This window comes from Copadichromis virginalis, linkage group LG3, assembly GCF_057382275.1.
Source record: "Copadichromis virginalis isolate Kocher_CV1m ecotype Utaka linkage group LG3, C_Virginalis_male_GT1.1, whole genome shotgun sequence".
NCBI lineage: Eukaryota > Metazoa > Chordata > Actinopteri > Cichliformes > Cichlidae > Copadichromis > Copadichromis virginalis.
The window spans coordinates 24,616,199-24,641,014 of NC_140620.1; the positions used below are offsets into that span (position 1 = coordinate 24,616,199).

Genomic DNA, 24,816 nt, shown 5'->3' on the forward strand with positions numbered 1-24,816 from the left:
AGTGATGCCAAGATGTACCTCTCTCCAGCCAACTTAGAATAGAATAGAATAGAATAGAATAGAATAGAATAGAATGCCTTTATTGTCACTATACAGTTGTACAGTGAGATACAGAGCATCTCCTACTCAGTGTAAACATGCTGGGGGGGTACAGTTCTGCAGCGCTATGTACATATGGACAGTATTAACATAGGGAAAAACATATATATATATATATAGAATGTACAATATACAAGCCGTAAGTAATATGTAATAAATTGTGTTATGTATATACAGTTGAGTTATTGCACGTGGAATTGGTATAAATTCCACTCTATCTGCTTTGGTGCAGCTGCCGTACCATACCGTGATGCAGTAGGTTAGCAGGCTCTCAATGGACGAGCGGTAGAAGGTCAGCAGCAGGTTGGCGTTCAGCTTGTACTTCCTGAGGACTCTCAGGAAGTGCAGCTGCTGTTGGGCCTTCTTGACGACCGCTGAGATGTTTCCTGTCCAGGAGATGTCAGCAGAGATGAGGACACCAAAGAACCGGAAAGTGTGGACCCTCTCCACACACTCCCCGTCAACTTCTTCAGTGATTTGATGAGGACACCAAGGCACCAAGCCAGTCAAGGGAAATAATATCTTCAGTGTGTTGTGAGTCTGCGCCTCGATCTCCTAATGCCTGAAACATCTAACCTCCAGCCAAGGCTAGACTCGTCACCCCAGCCCAGGCACCTTGTGGAGGAGGCTAATTTCTGATGGTGTATCGGTAGACCCATACATACACAGTTTGTGGCTAAAGGCGAATATATGATCCTTGACCATCCATACATCCATCCATACATCAATCAATCAGTCCAGCAATCGGTCTAATGTGGAAAAGTCAAAGAAGATGGATAGATGGACTTTAATACCATGTATTTCCCCATTGCCACAGAAAAAGTTTTTTTTTTGTTTGTTTGTTTTTTTATTGTTGAGCGGTTATGCTCTGTGGATCCTCCTCTTTGAACATCAGTCAATAGATGAAATTATGACAAAATGAAGTAATTTTATGTATTGAAATTCTGCTTTTAGCAAAACCTTTGTCCAAAAACGAACTTTTCTTTCTGTCTTGTCTGTATCATTAAAATGTTAAACATTGAAATGTGTGAGTAGACCCATGAACATGTGACCAGTTTCATTCAAAGGCATCCAGCTATTATTCTTTTCTCAAACAACCAATATATGTTCATCCACCACTGTGTAGTCAAAGTAGGTACATATTTAGTTTTAAACTCAATAGGATTCACTCTAACTAAAGAGTTAAAGGTAATCAGCCAGAAATGCATATATCTAAATGCAGAAATGCATTTAGATATATGTGTGTGTGTGTGTGTGTGTGTGTGTGTGTGTGTGTGTGTGTGTGTGTGTGTGTGTGTGTGTGTTTATAAATTTGGACTTGGCTATTACATGATCTTCAGGTTTTGAGTACTTGTGATATGGCTTATTTTTTCAGTTCCCATTTGGTGTTGACACACGTTTTTAGGTCAATGTGTATTGCACTTGAATACACTGAAGAAGTCTTGGTGACCTAAAGAGTCCCTAATTTTTTATAGTAATACAGAGGTCATCCCAATTTTCTATTCAAGTATTAGGACATATCATTTATAACTGGATTTACTTTGTTACTTTGCCTTGTCCATTGTAGTTGCAGTATCTGACCACATGATGGGGCCGTGGTCAACATGATACAAAAAAGGTATGCATAAAGCTTCTGTGAGTTATTTTTAACTTTTTAATGTTTCACCTTAATTCAACTGTACAGAGACAGCCAAAAAGTTAGGAATACTGGTTATAGAATCCACAAAGTATTTTAAAAGGTGATCAAACTGTCATGCCTATGACAACATTTTTTTAATTGTCCAGAGTTTGGACTAGACGGACATATAATTAAGACTGATAACAGAACCAGCACTTGCAGATAAATATAAAATTCCCCAATGAGATGTAACACAGACAGATACTTGACTGAAAGCTTCAATTGCACAAAAGACCAAAAGAAAAGAGAAAACAAAACAAGAAAAACAGAAGAAAGAACAGTTTTGTAAGATCAGTGCTATAATAAAACAACCAGTCGGCACTTGTTAAAGACACAATGCCTAAAAGACAATGTAGCTTTTGTTGATTTGTAATTGTGATGTTTAGATTGGGTGCTACCAAGAAAGGAAAAATGTAACTGGAAAATGAAAGAAGTAGGAGACAGCATAACACAAACACTATTATACATTGGTTTGTGTTTTCATGGGAATTTTATGCTTCAATGTCAGCCCAGATGTCTTGATTTTCCTTAGCATAGAGAGATGGCTGATGTGAGTTACATTGCAGACATCACAACACTTGGAATCTGCAAATTTTAAAAAATAAATTCAGTAATTTCATTTAAAAAATTATTCAATGTCAATCTTTCAGAATCACTAATAACTCAATAATGCTTCATAGTGTGACATTATAAAGTTCTACCACACTGATATGGCTTTTGCTGAGATTTGATGGTATATAAATAAAACTTAGCTAAACTGAAGCAAATGTTCCTGTTATCCCTGGGATTACTTTGGGATTGACCTTTAAGATCTGCTCCAGTCATTACTTCAGCTCTCTGTACTTTCTCTTTATTAATTTTCTTGTGGCTCTTCTTCCACTGGGATTGCCACATCTACAGTGGGGCAAAAAAGTATTTAGTCAGCCACCGATTGTGCAAGTTCCCCCACTTAAAATGATGACAGAGGTCAGTAATTTGCACCAGAGGTACACTTCAACTGTGAGAGACAGAATGTGAAAAAAAAAATCCATGAATTCACATGGTAGGATTTGTAAAGAATTTATTCGTAAATCAGGGTGGAAAATAAGTATTTGGTCAATAACAAAAATACAACTCAATACTTTGTAACATAACCTTTGTTGGCAATAACAGAGGTCAAACGTTTACTATAGGTCTTTACCAGGTTTGCACACACAGTAGCTGGTATTTTGGCCCATTCCTCCATGCAGATCTTCTCGAGAGCAGTGATGTTTTGGGGCTGTCGCCGAGCAACACGGACTTTCAACTCCCGCCACAGATTTTCTATGGGGTTGAGGTCTGGAGACTGGCTAGGCCACTCCAGGACTTTCAAATGCTTCTTACGGAGCCACTCCTTTGTTGCCCGGGCGGTGTGTTTTGGATCATTGTCATGTTGGAAGACCCAGCCTCATTTCATCTTCAAAGTTCTCACTGATGGAAGGAGGTTTTGGCTCAAAATCTCACGATACATGGCCCCATTCATTCTGTCCTTAACACGGATCAGTCGTCCTGTCCCCTTGGCAGAAAAACAGCCCCATAGCATGATGTTTCCACCCCCATGCTTCACAGTAGGTATGGTGTTCTTGGGATGCAACTCAGTATTCTTCTTCCTCCAAACACGACGAGTTGAGTTTATACCAAAAAGTTCTACTTTGGTTTCATCTGACCACATGACATTCTCCCAATCCTCTGCTGTATCATCCATGTGCTCTCTGGCAAACTTCAGACGGGCCTGGACATGCACTGGCTTCAGCAGCGGAACACGTCTGGCACTGCGGGATTTGATTCCCTGCCATTGTAGTGTGTTACTGATGGTGACCTTTGTTACTTTGGTCCCAGCTCTCTGCAGGTCATTCACCAGGTCCCCCCGTGTGGTTCTGGGATCTTTGCTCACCGTTCTCATGATCATTTTGACCCCACGGGATGAGATCTTGCGTGGAGCCCCAGATCGAGGGAGATTATCAGTGGTCTTGTATGTCTTCCATTTTCTGATGATTGCTCCCACAGTTGATTTTTTCACACCAAGCTGCTTGCCTATTGTAGATTCACTCTTCCCAGTCTGGTGCAGGTCTACAATACTTTTCCTGGTGTCCTTCGAAAGCTCTTTGGTCTTGGCCATGGCGGAGTTTGGAGTCTGACTGTTTGAGGCTGTGGACAGGTGTCTTTTATACAGATGATGAGTTCAAACAGGTGCCATTCATACAGGTAACGAGTGGGGGACAGAAAAGCTTCTTACAGAAGACGTTACAGGTCTGTGAGAGCCAGAGATTTTCCTTGTTTGAGGTGACCAAATACTTATTTTCCACCCTGATTTACGTATAAATTCTTTACAAATCCTACCATGTGGATTCATGGATTTTTTTTTTCACATTCTGTCTCTCACAGTTGAAGTGTACCTCTGGTGCAAATTACTGACCTCTGTCATCATTTTAAGTGGGGGAACTTGCACAATCAGTGGCTGACTAAATACTTTTTTGCCCCACTGTATCACAACTGTGGTCTTCTGCTTTTTGTCAGCCACAACTGTGTCTGGTTGGTTAGGCAATAGCTGCTTGACTTATCTTAAAGTGGAAGTCCCACAGCACCTTAGCCCTGTTGTTCTCAGATACATTTGGTATCGGGACTAGGCTGTCTTTTTGAAGCCACTGGTAGGATTTCATGATGTTAACCATTCGCTCTATCTGTCCATTGTAGATCACATGCAGGTGCTTGGTCGTCCATGACAGTTCTTCTTCCCATTCACCATCATGTCTTCTTGATTTATTTTCAGAATTTCTGTGTTTCATCCTGGATCGTGACACTTACTAATCCTCATCCTCCCTCTTTCAGTTCCTCATAGAGCCTCAGGGTACTGACTTTGATTGGAGACCTCCATGCATTATGACAACTTTTTGTGGTGTGATATTAATGGCATCTCCTCCTGTGGCCAGTGTGTCTTAACTTCTGGAGCCAGCTCGCGTCGTTCACGTCAAAGATCCGGCTCTAAGAGCCATTTCGTTCGCGACCGACACATCACTATTGCTCAGGTTGGTCAGCCTGGTCTTCAAGTCCTGGTATACTCCCCTTTCAGACAGGAGCTGGTTCTTTGGTTATTTCCAGTCTTAATTTTGAAATCAAATTTTGAATTAGTTTTAGTCATAATTCAAATATCTAAATTATTTTAGTCTAGTTTTAATTAATTATAGCAGACTAAATCTAAAGTTGTTTCATTAGACTAAAATAAAAAGTGTAAAAGTTTTTCGTGTTTTTTTCCCACTGAGAGTTGCTCTACATGGTTCACAAACTCTTATTTTCTATGAAATTAATTTCAAAATGACTCCATATGTCTACATATGAACATACACACACCCACAATGGACAACTGTACCCTCAAACACAATAATAACATGGACTGAACCACCACTCACAACCACTAGCACTTTATATAGCCTCTGTAGAAACTATCTACACCCTCACTTATCTTAACTGCACTACTGTATAGCTCTGTGTAAATAATCATTCTGTACATACGATAATTTTTAACCCTACAACTGTTTACAACTTGCATAGTTCCCATTTCTGTATAGCTGTATATCTCAGATTTCTGTAAAGTTATTTATTTCATATTCTGTAAAGTTTTTCATATTTATATCCTGTTCATAGCCTGTACATAGCTTGTACTCACTACAGCCTGTACATACTTATAGTTATAGAATATTCACAACATACTTCATACCGTGTACATTATAACATACCATAATAGACCCATTTCTGTAATATACTTACATATCTATACTATTGCTAATATATATTGTAATATATCTATATCACTAAAGCACTTCTGGATGGATGCAAACTGCATTTCGTTGCCCTGTACCTGTGCATGTGCAATGACAATAAAGTTGAATTCTATTCTATTCTATTCTACATATGAACCATGTTTTTAGTTATTTAAAGATGCTATGAAGTACATAGTCAAGGTGGTATCACACTGAAAGTGTCATTCATTCATTCACAAACACTGAAATGCAATGCATCTTTTTAAGCAATCATCCACTCAGGGATTTTATTGTGTTTGCACAAGTTAGACCAAAATAACTTATGAACTTAGAAATTATGTACCCAAACCAATGATAATAGTGTGCTGACATCTACCTCTTTGTGAACAACATCAAACACCAAACCTGTACTTTTGAAGTACACTTCTCATTTTACTAGGTTAGCACACCACACACTCCGTCATTTGCATCAAGGAGTTTATATAGGGGGAGAAAACTGATTGTTGTGGCAGGAAAGACACGTTAACTTTCAATGTGAAGCATTTATGTGCTTCTTATTGCAAAGATGGCTCTTACTTAAGCTGAGGGTGAGTGTTTATTACCGAAAGTGTGAAGTCTCCTCCACTGCTTAAAATCTGTACAGGTGTATGTGGAAAACTTGAATGTAAAATGGGTTGGGTCTGTCACACATGTATTTATTTATTTTTTTCAGATAGATAGATAGATAGATAGATAGATAGATTGATTTTGAAGAGTCAAATTAAAATAGGTTCTTTGCTAAGTTGTCTGTTATGTGTAGACACAACAATGGTTTTCCTGTTTTATGCTTGAATGGAGGGAACAGAAGGGTATATAAGGCTGTAGCAGTTTAGCGAGGTAGTGTGGGGCAAGACAATTAAGGTATTTGAAAAAAAATGTTTAAATTAAGAAGAAATTAAGATTTTTGGCAGTATGTTGAGCAAGGCTAAAATGAAAGAAACATGCTCATATTTACATTTGCCAGTTAAGAGGTGTTTGGCAGCAATTTGTACCAACTGTAGATGAGTGATATAGGAATCACTAATCTCCATATAATGTACATTACAGAAATCGAGTGGTAGCAAAGATAACTGTCTCAAAGTGCTGCCCAGAAGGTATTGGCTTTATTTTGGCGAGCTGCCTAAACTGGAAAATGGTCAGTTTTACCACTGTTTTGATTTGACTGTCAAATTTGAGTTCAGCATCCACTTTAATCCTGAGGTTTGTGATAGTTGGCTTTATGCACTGAGCCAAGCAACACAAATATACAAAGGGGGTCTAAGTGGAATTGACAAACATCATCACTTTTGTCTTCTTTGTATTATAATTTAAAAAGTTGAGAGCCTCTGGGCCTTTATATCTTCACACACACTTGAGCATCAGTCTGGCAGAATATGCGAGAGAGAGAAAAGAGAGAAAAATCTGGTTATCATCTGCATAACAGTGAATGAAATACCATATGGCTCAGTTTTAGAAAAGGGAGTCTAAAACTAGGCCATATGGGACCCTGCAGAAAAAGGGAGTGCGGGAGGAATCAAAGTCACCAAGACTAACACAGAAAGCTCCATTCACCAAATAGGATCTGCACCACTCCTATGTGCTTGATGCTCCAAGCAACAGAGTAACATTACATGATCCACTTTGTCAGATGCTGCAGTCCAATGTAAGAGCAAACCAGTCACCAAAAACAGTGGCTAAAAATATGCTATTATGTGAAATGTGCAACATTCTGTAAAGTGATGTAATGTAAGGGGAAATTAATGGAAAGCATACTTTTTGCCCCCAAGTTAACAGTTTTTGTTCATTTGTTTTCCTCATCCTCTGCATCACTAAGTGTTTTAGCATTGAATTCAAGCGATTTCTGAGTTTTGGTGTATCCCATTCTTTAAGCAGCACTTTGTGACAGTGGAAAGGAAAAAAGGTCTTTGCAGAAGACAGAAACTTCCAACAGAAGAGACTCAGGGAGGGTGACGATCTGTACCCACGAGGTGGTGATAAGAGAGACAGGATAAAAATGTGTTTGGAAGATTTTTTAATTCAATTGGTATTTCAGGGTGTTCACTAAGCACTTTCTAAAACAACATCCTAATTGATGATGAAGCCATTTACTTGTCACTGGCAGTTGCCTGCAGCGATATTGGAACACTTCCAACCATACGTACAATATGCAAACATCACATTAGGCAGACAGTTCAGAACAGGTAGCGTCAAGAGAAAAAAATGAAATCTGCAACAAAACAGGAGAATGGAGGAGAGAAAAAGAGAACTCTTCTCAGACTGAGTTCCTAGTAACACCATGAAAAATCATCACAAGCAACAGGGTAGGGTATGGGTTTTCCGGTGTGGACAGCAGCATGCTGTGGGTACTCACAGCCTGTCCCATCACTTCGAGCAGCTAGCTTTGTGGGGTTTTGAACAGCTGTAACCACTTTCTTCAATCTTCAATAAGCAAGGACTGAGCCAACTCAAATCAGCAGGAACCCTGTTATCGTGGTTCCAAATAGGTATAAATCTTTTATGTCCTCAAGCGACAGTCGTACAAGGCAGACAACATGCCACTGCTCCCACCCATCCATCATGTATCCAGCAGGAAACATCCCTCCAGGACTATCGGGCTCTCCTGCACCCTGGCTTCTCGTTGAGAAAAGGGTGTCAATTGCATTGAGGGACCAGTTGATCAAACCCATTACTCTTTAGGTTTTAGAGAACAAGACTCTCTGAGGGTCAACATTAGACCACACTAGACAAGGACATAGAAGCCAAGCAGGAAAGATAAGGTGAGGTGATTTAGTTTAATGCATGACTGATGGTGCCAACCAGAGTGGTTATGGAAGAGAGAGTGAGTCTTTAGCTGGGAGCAGGGCTTTAAAAACATCCTCATACAACAGTAAATATAGTAACTATATTTCTCCCATGCTAATTTCATAGTGTAAATTATGATAGAGTGCTTTAAAAAACAAACAAACAAACAAAAAAGACCACAAAATGCAAAAGACTGCAGGCTTTAGATCATTCTTGAATTTAACTGGAACTATATTTATTTATTAAGGGTGTTGCTCACTAGTCCTTCTCTAAAGCAACATCCTGATTCAGATTCATGCATGACTGACAGTTGTTTTCTGTTTGTTTTCTTTTAATGGGAGTTAGTAGCACAAGTCTGTATCTGTAACAGTGGCTTTGAAAGCATGGTGAATTACAGTAAATACTATAACTATATTTCTCTCATGAAAACGCTCATCAAAAGATCCAATCTGTTGTTCTGAAAAGCAGTTTCACCCCTGTTCTTTTTTAGTACTCAGGCCTTCAGAGACTATGGTCTGTATTTATATAGCGCTTTACTAGTCCCTAAGGACCCCAAAGCGCTTTACATATCCAGTCATCCACCCATTCACACACTGGTGATGGCAAACTACATTGTAGCCACAGCCACCCTGGGGTGCACTGACAGAGGCGAGGCTGCCGGACACTGGCACCACCGGGCCCTCTGACCACCACCAGTAGGCAACGGGTGAAGTGTCTTGCCCAAGGACACAACGACCGAGACTGTCCAAGCCGGGTCTCGAACCAGCAACCTTCCGATTACAAGGCGAACTCCCAACTCTTGAGCCACGATCGCCCACTACACCGGACTCAGTAGTCATTTCACAAAACCTTTATTCATCTTCAGTTATGCATGCATCTTCTAGAAGGGGAGATGTGGGGAGATGTGCAAGGCCCTCTGCAGATCTTCACTGCTTTGTCTGTTTTAACCAGTTTTATAGAAGCGACTCCATCATAAAACCCACATGGTGTGTTGTGCACTCTGTGTTTGTGTATGTATGCGCGAACACGTGAGTGCCTGTGTGTGTACGTGAGTGAGTGTGTGTGTGGGTGTGTGTGCATCATAACAGTTAAAGCACTGTGTGTGTCTTTGTATATGTCACTTTCTGTTGGGCATAAAAGTCCATTTCCCCTCACCCAAGCTACACCAAATTACTTTAGAAAACATACAAAACCGAGTTAACATATTACAAACACTGAGACCCCCACTCTGCATCCACTGGGTCATTGGCCTCTTGTTGTCTTACTTTTACAGCTTAAGCATGTGGAGAGTCTCCTGCAAACCTACTTCTAAGTAATGACAGTTATGAGCTTTATTACATTCAGGTACAAGTATCCCCCAACTGTAGCTTCCTGTCTCCTTTTATGACAGGATGACCCCCAGTATCCATAAATTCCTCTCCCTCTACACAATTACACACACTCGGGCCTATAGCTACACCAAACTGAAACACACAGACATTCACACATCCTTCCCTTTTCCTCTGATCTACAGCAGAACCCTCTCATCTAACAAATTTAACACATCATATTTTAATTATGTTTTCTTTTACTCACACTGTACAAGTGATGATGGCAGGGTGGAAATACATTTTTTTGCCTATATCTTCCCATTCAGTGTGTAAACTAGGGTAGTCTAGCCCCAGTTTCATTGGTTGAGCCTCCAACATTTACAATATAATATAGTCATTTTTCCAGAAAATAAATAATAATCAATTTGTCATTCTACCATTATAAAGAATTAGTGTTCAGTGTATGCTCGGCTTAAATTGACTTCCATGGGCTTGTTCTCAGCTGGCCTCAAGCAGGGTCAGCTTCATCATGTGAAAGTATTTGTGAAAGGATGCGGCACAGGTGTGGTGTCTCTGTGGTCTATTATTGTTAGGACTAGCCACAAACATAATGTGTTGTACACGTCAAGTGACATGTAGAGAGAAATCCACAATAGACAATGATTATTTGCTTTTGTTTATATATCCACTGCCTTGAGTACACATGAATGTTATAAAGTTTGCTTTGCTTATTCTGGAGAAAGGTCAGGTGAGCTGTCTCTGGAACAAACAAATTCATTGGATAAGGATGAGGGTGTTGTCAGGCAAATAAAAGCTTTGGATCATGTTTGAATTAGTCATTTATACTGATTTGAAGCTGCATAAAGTTCCTGAACGCAGGCAAACTGACACTGAGAAGGACAAACAAAAGGTATTTTCACAGAAGATTTCTTTATTTTATTATTAATTAATAATTAATAAGTATCTATGAAATATCAGTACAGTACATTATGAGCTGACTGCAAATGTAACATTTCCTAATATATTTTTCATATGTTATCATCAGATTTAATTTCTGCACCATGAAGATGCTGACTGTGTTTCTGCATGTGTGTGTCATGATGACTTTCACACACAGTCGATGTGAGTATTTAAAACACAGAAGTTCCTCTCTCACTTTTTCTACATTATCTATACATGCACACTGTATATATAGAATATACATGCAAAACATAACCAGAGAATGGAATATCTTAAATTTTGTTTTAAACCCATGTTTGTAAGAAAAAAAGTGTCAAGGCTTTGCAAAACTGAATTAAACAATCGGAACTTTTTCTTTGTCTAAACATGAATGAGAATCATTGTACAGTAATTTCATATAATATCTAAGCCTATGTATAGATATACCATGACTATACTGTATATAAGGACATGCTGATCAATTTGAGTTTGATTTGTTTGCATTTTGCCAATATCGCTTCACTTCTGTGAGTAACTTGCATCACAAATTTTCTACTTCTTTTTAATCACTTTTGTTACTAATCACAAACAATATTTGTGTGTCAAATAAAATGTATTTTAAACTGTCTTTGCAGCTGTTCCAGAGGAAACAACTGTACCAGGTGAATATAAAGGTTGTCTTTTAGTGGGAATATACTCTATTTTGATCCACTAGTAAATAATTAAAGCGATTAATCTACAATACTAACTGCAACCAAAACCATCAACTAATGCAGATGGAGACTGTTTGGGAGTACTGCCATAACCTTCACTTGGAGTACATTACTTCTTTTCTCCTCCAAAAGTCAGGCATACAGAAAGTCTACACAGCAGACTCATTTTCATGTGTTCTTCTTTATCTACGATTTGTTTTTAAAAATATTGTACAATAATGTAATATAATACACATTATAAGCTTGTGTAATCATACATTTATTATACTGTACATAAAGACATGCTAAGTGACATAATTCTTAGTTTACATTTTGCTAATATCTCTTCACTTCTGTAATTTACCTGCATTTTGTATTTATTTTTAATGTTGTAAAACGTAGAAGGTAATCAATGACACCACAGCAATGATACACTGAAAAAAATATCTGTGGTTCAAACTGTCTTTGCAGCTCTTCCAGAGGAAACAACTGTGCCAGGTGAATCTAAAAGTTGTCTTTTAATGAGAATAATTTTTTATCCACTAGTAAATATTGAAAGTTTTTACCCCATGAAGTTAATTGCAACAAAAGAACATTTTAACTCATGCAGATGGAGACAACTGGGGAACACCACCATCTCCACCATCTACAGAAGGTGGGTATACTTATTGGAGTATATGGATTTATTTTATTTTTTTTCCTTCTTTAAAATTCAATTTGAACATAAGGAAAATCTACACTGCAGACTCAGTTTCATGCTTTCTTCTTTATTTGTTATTTGTTTGCAGATGACTCATTTGGGGGCTGGCATCCATCTTGCCCAGATGGATGGAGTATGCACAGTCAACAGTGCCTCATCTTTGTTCCAGAAAACATGACCTGGGACGATGCTCAGGTAACAAGGATGACTTTTTTCCTATTAATAAATCTTACATTTTCTTGGTCACTCCATGCTGTTTATCTCCATCGTAGAATAACTGTCACTCTCATGGAGGACAGCTTGCATCTGTGTATGATGACTTTCAAGCTTATGAGATTCAAGCGGAGCTGAAGCGTGCTGGACATGATCATGGAGAATTTTGGGTTGGAGGCCATAATAGTCCAGGGGTAAATAGCACGATGTCTAAGATTTTGAGAAACAATTGTTTTTTTTTATGAATATGAATTTATATAATATTTTATTTTGCTTTAACAGAATCCTTCTTGGTCCTGGAGTGATTATTTGGGAATGTCTGCTTTTGCTGACTTTTGTAATGGAGACACAGCCGAAGATGAGCACCACTGTTTGCAAATAACTTTTACTGGTAAGTCTGTCAAGTGTTTAAAAAAACAAAACAATCTTATTTGGATTCATTTATTTTGATTATCACTTCAAACTCATTACTACTCTATCAAGTGTTTTAAAAGTATGTATTAAAGTATATTTTTCTTTTCTTATTATTGCACTGAGCATTGTTTCTTATCCTAGAATATTTACAGTTTGTGTTCCCAGTGATGCATCATTAAATAATTGAGATTTTAGAAATAAAAAAAAAAAATACAGTGTTCTGAAGTTACACAAAGCTATCATGTTATGTTCAAAACTTCTATGTACTGGGTTATTAATATGTGGATTAATGTTGTCCACTCACTAAGATGTTAATTGTGCGGTACAAAAAATAACTGTAAGTATTGTGTACAAACATGGTGGGTGAAACAGATTAAAAAGACAGGGACATTTATATATAGGCACAGAACACTGAATTGAGTAACATAAATGGCTGTGAATCAGGAAGTAAAACAGCTAATCACTGTTTGTGTCAGTCTTCTTGACAAATACCCTTTAATGTAAATACCATTACCATTTACAAATACTGTAATTTCACAGTTAGTACTGAACAAACTAAAATTACACTTATTTGCTAAACATTGTCACCCCATGTTGGAAACCTTTTTAGTCTGAGTAGCACTGACTGAGTGTGATTTTTGTGTTTTATTTTGGTTTTCTTGCAGAGGAAAAGAGTGGATGCTTAGAGAGCATGGACTGTGAAACTGAGCTCCCGTCTATCTGTGGAAACATTATTATGTAATTGTGAATCAACTCTATAATGCATCAGTAAAAAGCACAAAGATCTGTGTTTTTCTTTCTCAGTGCTGTTTCTTTCTCTGTATTTCCACACCATCGCTATGATGCAAGCAATCAGGCATCATGTGCAATGAACTGGAGCTGAATTTTCTGTACGATTAAAAGAAAGCTTTCTGTAGACCTTTACTTTGTAGAGTGAACTGTATCTCATTCTTAAATTAAAACTGTTAGCAAAAAAAACAAAAAAAACAAAAAAAAAAAACAAAAAAAAACCAAAAAAAACAACTGTTAGCATTGAAATTTGTCTGTGAGTTATTCACCACTAACATTAGCAAATTGAATACAAAATGGGGTTTTTTAAAGTTTATGTCCAAATGCCCCAAAGGAGCTGTGCCTTCCATGGATGAGATGTTTATTCATGGTGACATAGAAACTGTCAATCATGTTCTTCTGACAGCCAGCAGGGTGGAGGTATGGCTACCGACCCTGCTGGTTACAGAGATGTTCCTCCAAACTGCAGCATGTCTGGGTTAAGATAAGGAAAGTCAATGGTAGACACCAGAATAGGCTGCAGTCTGACTAAAGTATTGTAACCCATGCCCCAACCACTCAGGGAGGAGTTGAATATGAGTGCAAATAACCATAACACACAGGAATTTCAGTTGACTGTGAGTTTAGTTATCAACAACCTCAAAAAGAAATTACAACGTTGGCCCTTTGCTAAATAAACTCACTGAAAACTCATTGCTCTTAATTATCTGAATTATCCATTTAAAACATATTTGGTTAGGTTGCAGCCTTGCCCTTCCGTTTGCTCCACAGATTTATAAAGCGGAGATGATTGTCAAGTCAGAGAACAGAGAGGGTAACACTTTATAACTTGACACGCAAATAAAGCACAAGTACCCTGTACTTACTTAAGGAGACACAAATTCTTCTGTAAATAACTTTAAGTATCGTAGCAGCCTAAGTAATTACTAAGTAATTAAGTAATGCTTAAGTAATATTCTGCATAATGAAAGTCTGCCTATTCAACTCTCTCTATATATTACCTTTAAAAATTAATACAGTAATAATCACTTTCTTCTTCTTATTGGAAAATATACATTGATACGAACAATCAAACTTTGTAGACCATAAGCATAATCTGACCATATAATAATGGAGACAAGGAGAGTTATTTTCATTAAACTGTAGTTAAAAAAGAAGAACATGAAACAATTCCATAACCCTTAAAAAAATAAGTTTTAACAATACATTACCATATTGTGGCGTGTTGGGGGAGCGGCTAGTTCTCTCCCATCATGCCTTGGGACTGCTGTTTGGATGTTCTTGTTTTGTTGTTTATGGTTACACTACTTTTAACTGTTATCTTGAATGTTGTGTTTGTACTGCAGTTCAAAGGCACTTACAGTGTTGTTTTATAGAATGAATGCAACCATGGGTGAGTTCTGTTATGCTGTTGATGACCCTCGAAGCACAGTGTAGCATCAGTGTGTGTTGTAATAAAGAGCTCCCCCTACCAGCTTGGGGTTGAATAACAATCTCTCTCTGTGAGCTTCTTTGTAAAGATTCCTCTGCATGCCACATTGGTGTCAGAAGTGGGATTCCAAGAGCATGGCCACTATTCTGAAAGAGGAAGAGGAGCTGAGGAAGATTGAGGAGCTTATCACTCACCTGGAAGCAGTGAATGGAGCACAATTGAAGAAGCGGGGAGAGCCCCGGGCAGCAGCAAGCCAGCCAGGGGAAGATCTGTGGGGCTTACCAGATGGAGCCTCACACCCCCGCCCACTGGGGAGCTGTCGGAGCCGCCAAGGCATGCTGCAGGCTCCAAGACCACGAGCGACCGGTCAGCCTCCACTCATGGTGATGCCTGGGAGCAGCACACCCTCATCGTTGGCAGCCGAGGGGGACAACGCCAACTGTCTCCAGGACCAAGTGCAGCCGCCACTGCCATCAGAGGCTCCTGTTCGGGGGAGCATGAAGCTGCCACGCTATAATGGGGAGGCAGGGCCCTGCAGATCCTCATAGATCTTCAGCCAGAAGAGGGTTTAAGTTGGCCTGCTGTTGCCAGAGCAATGCAGAGCAGGTTTGGCCTCCGTACACATGCAGATGATGCCCGAGATAAACTTGCTAGCCGCCCACGGAGACAAGAGGAGAGTCTGGGTGCCTATGCTGCTGACCTACGTCTTTATGCACGTAGAGGGTACCCTGCTTTTGATGCTGCAGCACAAGAAGAGCTTGCTCTCCAGGCTTTTGTCCGGGGTCTCCAGCCAAAAAGACTACAAGAGCACATCCGTCTGCATGCACCAGAAACCCTGGTGGCAGCTCTAACTGAGGCCGAAAGAGTGGAGCATGTGCTCAGCCCAGGTGCACGCAGCCCTGGCATAAGTCACCAAGTGCGCCAAACAGACTACGAAAGGAGCGACCAGGAGGAGGAGGCCCGCCAAACCACCAACACACCACCCTGGCGATCTTGGCGAGGGAATAGGCGAGCAGGAGGCCAATCCAGGGGTAACTGCCATCGGTGCGGAGAACCAGGCCACATCGCACGCTACTGTCTAGCACCAAGCCCACAAAGCTTGGCACCCCAGCTGCCGTTAAACTGAGGCGGGGTGGCACAACGGAGGGACTGCCCCCTGCCACCACTCTGTCCTCCGAATCACAATTGCGGGTTGGCCGGCTTGGCCAGACACGGGGACTGTATCTGGACTGTGACCTTGCCGGCACCACCTGTAGAGCCCTGATAGACACTGGGTCCACGCTCTCCTTAGTACAGGCTGGAGTCCTCCCTGGTTCTGATGGCCCAATACCGCAGGGTTGGCAGCCTACTCAGCTCCACATCACCACAGTCACGGGGGAGCATGCCAAAGTTAAGGGGGAAAGATCCCTCCCGGTGACTGTTGCTAACTGCAGCGTGGACCACCAGTTCTGGCTAGCCAGCATCCAGGACCAATGCATCATTGGCCTGGACCTGCTAGCCAAATGGGAGGCCACAGTGGACGTGTCCCGAGCAATCCTTTACCTGGGCACGGAGGCTGTGAAGCTCCACACCACAACGGAAGTCCCGCTGCCTGCCTCCACTTTTTCAGCCAGCGTCAGGAAGCCTGAGGACCTGTCACTGCTGGCGGGGGAAGGGGCCTCCCCTTCACCAGCAGTACCGCAACTGTCTGCAGAGACCAAGCAAGCTGTCGAGGACCTATACCAGAGGAGCTGCGAGGGTCTCCAGGCTGATCAGCGACGGCAGCTGCGAGAGATACTAGACTTGTTTGCCGACATCTTTGCAGCCAAGGATGAGGACTGCATGCAAACCAGCCTGGTACAACACGACATTGACACTGGGGATGCACGGCCCATCCGCCTCCGCCCTCGTCGCCTTCCCCTTGCCAAGCGTGCCGCAGCAGAGCAGAAGATCAGGGAAATGGCAGAGGCGGGCATCATCGAACCCTCAAACAGCCCCTGGGCAGCCCCGGCTGTACTGGTTCGGAAAAAGGATGGTACCTGGCGGTTTTGTGTCGACTATCGTCTACTCAACAGCATCACACGCAAGGACTCCTACCCATTGCCCCGGATTGACGATGCCCTCGACGACATTGCTGGGTCCTGCTGGTTCAGTTCCCTCGACTTGCGCAGTGGCTACTGGCAGGTGGAGCTGACGCCAGAGGCCCGCCCAAAGACTGCTTTCTCCATTGGCCAGGGACTGTGGCAGTTTAAGGTGATGCCCTTTGGCCTCTGCAATGCCCCAGCCACATTCGAGCGCCTAATGGAGAGGGTTCTGGCTGACATCCCCCGCGACTGCTGTGTGGTCTACCTGGATGACCTCCTCGTCCACGCGACAGACTTCGAGAAAGCCTTGGCTAACCTGACTGCTGTTTTCCACGCTATCCGCCAGGCTGGCCTTCGCCTCCACCCCAAAAAGTGCCATCTCTTCCGAAAGGAGACGACCTTCTTGGGTCACGTTGTGAGCGGAGCAGGGGTTTCCACTGACCCTGCGAAGGTGGCCGCTGTGAAAGACTGGCCCATTCCGGGCAACACTGCTGAGTTGCGGAGTTTCCTTGGCCTGGCATCATACTACCGGCGTTTCGTCAAGGACTTTGCTACCATTGCAAGCCCCCTGCACTGGCTCACACAGAAGGGCCGGGAGTTCCATTGGAGTGAGGACAGTGCCGTGGCATTTGATCGGCTCCGATCTGCACTGGTTGAGGCACCGGTGCTAGCCTACCCAGACCTGCAGCTCCCTTTTGTCGTGGACACCGATGCCAGCAACACAGGGGTGGGGGCTGTACTGTCGCAGGAAGGCCCTGAGGGGGAGCGGGTCATCTCCTACTACAGCCATTCCCTCAGCAGACCGGAGAGGAACTATTGTGTCACCCGTCGAGAGCTGCTGGCCATCATCCTGGGTCTCCGCCATTTCAGACCCTACCTCTACGGGAAGAAGTTCCTCCTGCGCACAGACCATGCGTCCCTCACTTGGCTGCTCAGCTTTAAAGAACCGGAGGGACAGCTAGCCCGGTGGTTGGAGACGTTGCAAGATTACCACTTTGAGGTCCGTCACAGGGCGGGACGTCTCCACACCAATGCAGATGCCCTCTCCCGACGCCCTTGTGAGGAAAAACAGTGCAGGTACTGCCAACGCTTGGAGGACCGGGAGGGCATGACTTCAGTGATCGCGTCACCACAGGGCGACCCTGAGAATGACTCTGTTCCAGGTGGGCATTGTAGCAGTCTTCAGGTCCAGTCCGCCGCAGGGGATACTGAGGGTCTGGAGGCCATGGATCCCCAACAGCTGCAACACGACCAGAACCAGGACCCTGCCCTTTCCCAGGTTCAGTGTTGGATTGGAGCTGGTCAGAGACCATCATGGCCAGAGGTATCTGCACTGGACCTCGAGACCAAGGCTCTCTACTCCCAATGGGCCAACCTCACAAACCGAAACGGCCTCCTCTATCGCCGCTGGCAGGCTCCCGGGGGTCACCGTGAGGTCTTCCAGCTTGTGGTACCTCAACAGTTGCGGTCCAGGGTGCTCCAGCTGGTTCATGGTGCAGCGGGGGCAGGACACTTTGGAGTTACCAAGACTCTGCGGCGACTCCGGTCTCGGTTCTACTGGCCCGGGTGTCGCCAGGACGTAGAGCTCTATGTCCATCGGTGTGATGCCTGCACGGCTCAGAAAGGGCCTTCCCAACGCTCTCATGCCCCCTTGCAGCAGTATCAGGTGGGGGCTCCCATGGAGCGGGTTGGTGTGGACATCCTGGGACCCTTCCCCACCACTGACCAGGGGAACCGCTACGTCCTGGTTGCCATGGACTACTTCACTAAGTGGCCTGAGGCCTATGCAGTCCCTGACCAGAGTGCTGTTACCACTGCTGAGCGTCTGGTCAACGAGATGTTCTGCCGGTTCGGGGTACCAGAGGAGCTGCACAGCGACCAGGGCCGGAATTTTGAGGCTGCGGTGTTCAAGGAGGTCTGTCAGCGGCTGGGTATCAGGAAGACCCGGACGACGCCACTGCACCCCCAAAGCGATGGGTTGGTGGAACGCTTCAACCGCACCCTGGCCACCCAGCTTGCTATCCTGACCTGCCACCAGCAGCGTGACTGGGATCAACACCTTCCCCTGGTCCTAATGGCCTACCGTTCTGCAGTCCAGGAGTCTACTAAGTGCACTCCAGCGGCCTTGATGTTCGGTCATGAGCTTCGTACCCCAGTGGACTTGGTGTTTGGATCTCCCCCCGGGCAGGAAGTATGCGGGGACCCCGGGTTGGACTACCTCCACAACCTCCTCGCTCGGCTCCGAGAGGTGCATCAGTTGACCAGGCAGGCTCTCCGAGATGCAGGCTCCCGGCAAAAGCGGGCTTATGATACCCGCTGCAAGGGGGAAGGACTTTCGCCCGGTCAGCATGTGTGGGTCTACAGCCCGGAGAGGAAGAAAGGGCTTTCTCCCAAACTGATGAGCCAGTGGGTTGGACCCTGCACTGTTCTTGAGAGGCCGTCTGACGTGGTCTACAGGGTGCGGCTGGTCAAACGGAACAGGGTGGTCGTACTCCATCGCGATCGCCTGGCACCCTATCAGCCCTTGAGTCCATCCAGGGAGACGTCAGGGTCCCAGCTTCAACTGCAGGCCCCCAACCTGGCCTCGGAGGCAGCTGGGGGACCCACGGAACGTCCTCAACGAAGCCGTCGCCTTCCCCGACACCTCAGAGACTTTGCTATGGACATGCCGGTTGCTGGGGACAGCTAACCACTCAGGTGGGGGCTGTGTGGCGTGTTGGGGGAGCGGCTAGTTCTCTCCCATCATGCCTTGGGACTGCTGTTTGGATGTTCTTGTTTTGTTGTTTATGGTTACACTACTTTTAACTGTTATCTTGAATGTTGTGTTTGTACTGCAGTTCAAAGGCACTTACAGTGTTGTTTTATAGAATGAATGCAACCATGGGTGAGTTCTGTTATGCTGTTGATGACCCTCGAAGCACAGTGTAGCATCAGTGTGTGTTGTAATAAAGAGCTCCCCCTACCAGCTTGGGGTTGAATAACAATCTCTCTCTGTGAGCTTCTTTGTAAAGATTCCTCTGCATGCCACAATATAAAACAATCCTCACACTCAGAGCTCTCGTGGAATTCACAAGTTCTTTTTTTTTCCTTTTCAATTTGAAAAATGTCTTTGACTTTGTGAGCAAATCTCGGAAAACTTCCTCAGACTGTCAGCATATTTCTGCATAGTCACCCGAACTAGTAGAAAAGCAATGGGCTCAAATTGTGGTCATAAATATTTTGTACTTGTAAATCACAATGTGTAGTTGTTGTCAGGATGAGGTCGTGGACGAAAGAAGGAGGACCCAAACGCTGGACTCACAGGTAGGTGAAGATTGGTGTTTTATTGTCAACGGAGTGAACAAACAGAACAGAAGTAGGAAACGGCTGGCCGGCTGGACGACTGACTGAATGGATGAATGAAAGACTGACTGACAACTGACCGGCTGACCTGACGGAACTGAACAGAGGACAACCTAACGGCGGCAAGAACAACATCACAATAACATCAATGACAAGACATTGGACTGGTTGAACTGAGGGACATAAATACACAGGCTGAGTGATGAGAGATTAGAACCTGGTGAGTACACAGCTGAACATAATGACCTAATGATAAACGGGAAGAGGACGGAACATAATGCACATGGACCAAGGCTAACACAATAAAACAGGAGGTGAAGCAGACAGAATATAAACAGTGAACATGAACTAAGAATACTGGGTCAAAGACCCAGAAACCCTGACAGTTGTGAGCTGAGTTTTGAAACCTTATAACCAATTTTTTAACTTTGCTCTGAATCTGTTTTTCCTCTATGCACATTTAAATCTGCAATGTGTGAGTTTAGCACTTTAACATTTAAACCTCGAGAAAATTTGGTAATTCACTACAGAGAACCAACTGATTTAAAGCATGAGGGAGTGGTTCAGGCTAAAATAGTCATTCTGATGACCCCATGAGGACCAGACTGGATAACAGCAGATCTTTGGCAAGGTTTAACAGCTGGGGGGGGGGGGGGGAGCCTGGAGGAACCAATGCTGTAAGAGCTAAATAAAAACACACCCACAAACATAAACAAACATACACAGGCAGGGAGAAAAAGAGAGCGAGAGAGAGGGAGTCAGAGAAGGCAGGTTAGCTCAGGAAGACTCCGGGATCATGACCTTATCATATTGTGAAATATCCTGCAAAACGAGCTATGGTCTACTAACTTTGTGTTATTTGAAGGTTGAATGAAATTACTAAGAAGTTTAGTTAGGTTTAACAGGTCAGCTTGCTTTAACAATAATGCACTATGTTGCACTGGTGCACACTTACTGTAGTGTTCCTGGTCACAAGTACAGCTTGCTGAATTCCGTTGTGCATATCCACCAAGAGAAGTAAACCTTAGGTCAACAGTTGTGTTTGAGCTCGTTCAAAAGGTTTTTTAAAAGTGTTCTTAACATGTTTGCAAACAAAACCTTCCCTTATAAACCTACTTTGTTTTTACAGCTTTCCAATACAACAGCCTCTTGTTTAGATAGTTGAAGGTTTCTGGACTGAACCTTAAGAGACTTTATTGCCTGTAGTTGAAAATGCAATGTCTGGTGAGTTTTATTAGAAAGCAAACCAACAGCGATTGTACATAAACTCAGTATTATCTCCTCAACTGGGCAACAGTCTTGGTTAATTGGTTCACTCATCATGACTAACTGCAGTTTTAGTACAAAAACAGAAACCTGTATCTCCCAGTGACTAGGGCTGGTGCTCCACCTCCCCCGGCTGATCTAATATCAGAATCATATTAAGTTCATTTAAGATATATTTTATTTTTTATAGAGCAGTCTCAGAAACAACAGTCACCTTAAGGTCTCAAGTCAACTTGTATTACAAGGCCCAACAAAATTAGAGCGCAATCCCAATCAGACAGAAATCATGAAATTTCATTTCACAAGAGCACTTTCAACAATCAGTGAAATTCTGTTTCTCCTAGATGAAAAGGACTGTAGATAAAGTGCAAGAATTATGGCTAGTAAACCCACTCTTTTCTAAACATCATAGGAGGAAGAGTTGGTTTAAAAGATACATTTTCCTCGTACCAACCCAGTACTGGTAATTTTTCTTATGCAGATGAGGCATTATTTCTGTACCATTATTTAATTCCAGAGGCTTTTATGTTATTTTATTTTGTACTTGTTGACTTGTAAAAGCCTATGTGACATATTTTATTTCACAATTCATTAACCGCACAGAGAAGGCATCGTTTAAATATGTTAAATATGTTTCTTTAAGCAAGTTCTTCATGACTGAGCCAAGTGTCCCCTTTTTTGGAAATCAAAATATGGTCATATGCAATATGTCATTGCAACATAAATGTGAATGTAACATAATAATATTATTTTTTCAATATGCAGACAAAGTGTGCCCACAATGGATACACGCATGAACAAGTAAAAGAAAAAACGAGGCCACATGCTACAGGTCAAAAGGAGAATCTGATCTTTTTTTTTTCTACTGAAAGTGGAAATGAAGGCTCAGCCCTTCTTTGTGTCTTGCATTATATGCAATATTACACAGCAGTACAGAATAGTTACAACACATGCATTGGGACAGATGAGTGCTAGTGCTAGCACTGGACTTTTTAGCATGTATTTCAATACTGAAATTCTCTCTCCCTTATTAAAACGCATACTCATACCTGCAAATAAGTTAAAAATGGGGTATGTGAGATGTACAATTAAGGGTAAATGCAGGAGTCATATCTCTCCAATATATAAGATAAAGATAAAGTATCTGTAGACACATACATACACAGTTCATGGCTATGGGTGAATATATGAACCTTGACCATCCATCCAGCCATCGATTCTAATGTGGATAAGTCACAGAAGATGGATAGATGGACTTTAAAATTGTGTCATTTCCCATTACCACAGAAAAGTTTATTTTTCATTGTTGACTGGTTGTGCTCTGTCATTGAACATCAGTCAGTAGATGGGCATGACTTCAGTGATCGCGTCACCACAGGGCGACCCTGAGAATGACTCTGTTCCAGGTGGGCATTGTAGCAGTCTTCAGGTCCAGTCCGCCGCAGGGGATACTGAGGGTCTGGAGGCCATGGATCCCCAACAGCTGCAACACGACCAGAACCAGGACCCTGCCCTTTCCCAGGTTCAGTGTTGGATTGGAGCTGGTCAGAGACCATCATGGCCAGAGGTATCTGCACTGGACCTCGAGACCAAGGCTCTCTACTCCCAATGGGCCAACCTCACAAACCGAAACGGCCTCCTCTATCGCCGCTGGCAGGCTCCCGGGGGTCACCGTGAGGTCTTCCAGCTTGTGGTACCTCAACAGTTGCGGTCCAGGGTGCTCCAGCTGGTTCATGGTGCAGCGGGGGCAGGACACTTTGGAGTTACCAAGACTCTGCGGCGACTCCGGTCTCGGTTCTACTGGCCCGGGTGTCGCCAGGACGTAGAGCTCTATGTCCATCGGTGTGATGCCTGCACGGCTCAGAAAGGGCCTTCCCAACGCTCTCATGCCCCCTTGCAGCAGTATCAGGTGGGGGCTCCCATGGAGCGGGTTGGTGTGGACATCCTGGGACCCTTCCCCACCACTGACCAGGGGAACCGCTACGTCCTGGTTGCCATGGACTACTTCACTAAGTGGCCTGAGGCCTATGCAGTCCCTGACCAGAGTGCTGTTACCACTGCTGAGCGTCTGGTCAACGAGATGTTCTGCCGGTTCGGGGTACCAGAGGAGCTGCACAGCGACCAGGGCCGGAATTTTGAGGCTGCGGTGTTCAAGGAGGTCTGTCAGCGGCTGGGTATCAGGAAGACCCGGACGACGCCACTGCACCCCCAAAGCGATGGGTTGGTGGAACGCTTCAACCGCACCCTGGCCACCCAGCTTGCTATCCTGACCTGCCACCAGCAGCGTGACTGGGATCAACACCTTCCCCTGGTCCTAATGGCCTACCGTTCTGCAGTCCAGGAGTCTACTAAGTGCACTCCAGCGGCCTTGATGTTCGGTCATGAGCTTCGTACCCCAGTGGACTTGGTGTTTGGATCTCCCCCCGGGCAGGAAGTATGCGGGGACCCCGGGTTGGACTACCTCCACAACCTCCTCGCTCGGCTCCGAGAGGTGCATCAGTTGACCAGGCAGGCTCTCCGAGATGCAGGCTCCCGGCAAAAGCGGGCTTATGATACCCGCTGCAAGGGGGAAGGACTTTCGCCCGGTCAGCATGTGTGGGTCTACAGCCCGGAGAGGAAGAAAGGGCTTTCTCCCAAACTGATGAGCCAGTGGGTTGGACCCTGCACTGTTCTTGAGAGGCCGTCTGACGTGGTCTACAGGGTGCGGCTGGTCAAACGGAACAGGGTGGTCGTACTCCATCGCGATCGCCTGGCACCCTATCAGCCCTTGAGTCCATCCAGGGAGACGTCAGGGTCCCAGCTTCAACTGCAGGCCCCCAACCTGGCCTCGGAGGCAGCTGGGGGACCCACGGAACGTCCTCAACGAAGCCGTCGCCTTCCCCGACACCTCAGAGACTTTGCTATGGACATGCCGGTTGCTGGGGACAGCTAACCACTCAGGTGGGGGCTGTGTGGCGTGTTGGGGGAGCGGCTAGTTCTCTCCCATCATGCCTTGGGACTGCTGTTTGGATGTTCTTGTTTTGTTGTTTATGGTTACACTACTTTTAACTGTTATCTTGAATGTTGTGTTTGTACTGCAGTTCAAAGGCACTTACAGTGTTGTTTTATAGAATGAATGCAACCATGGGTGAGTTCTGTTATGCTGTTGATGACCCTCGAAGCACAGTGTAGCATCAGTGTGTGTTGTAATAAAGAGCTCCCCCTACCAGCTTGGGGTTGAATAACAATCTCTCTCTGTGAGCTTCTTTGTAAAGATTCCTCTGCATGCCACAATATAAAACAA

The 24,816-nt window shown here is 43.7% G+C and overlaps 2 protein-coding genes across 2 annotated transcripts; both read left to right on the forward strand.

Moving 5' to 3' along the window:
* The first annotated feature begins 10,511 nt into the window (after window positions 1-10,511).
* Window positions 10,512-13,565, forward strand: LOC146713588 (lactose-binding lectin l-2-like). The gene is made up of 9 exons (XM_085448937.1): window positions 10,512-10,593; window positions 10,729-10,805; window positions 11,258-11,284; window positions 11,786-11,812; window positions 11,925-11,969; window positions 12,103-12,209; window positions 12,287-12,421; window positions 12,510-12,618; window positions 13,307-13,565. The coding sequence occupies exons 2-9, from the start codon at window positions 10,745-10,747 to the stop codon at window positions 13,381-13,383; spliced, it is 588 nt and encodes a 195-aa protein (XP_085305063.1). The 5' UTR covers window positions 10,512-10,593; window positions 10,729-10,744; the 3' UTR covers window positions 13,384-13,565.
* A 1,892-nt stretch (window positions 13,566-15,457) lies between these two features.
* On the forward strand, window positions 15,458-24,754 carry LOC146713589 (uncharacterized). Its single transcript, XM_085438707.1, has 3 exons — window positions 15,458-15,893; window positions 15,974-19,599; window positions 22,879-24,754. The coding sequence occupies exons 1-3, from the start codon at window positions 15,458-15,460 to the stop codon at window positions 24,463-24,465; spliced, it is 5,649 nt and encodes a 1,882-aa protein (XP_085294833.1). The 3' UTR covers window positions 24,466-24,754.
* Window positions 24,755-24,816: the final 62 nt, after the last annotated feature.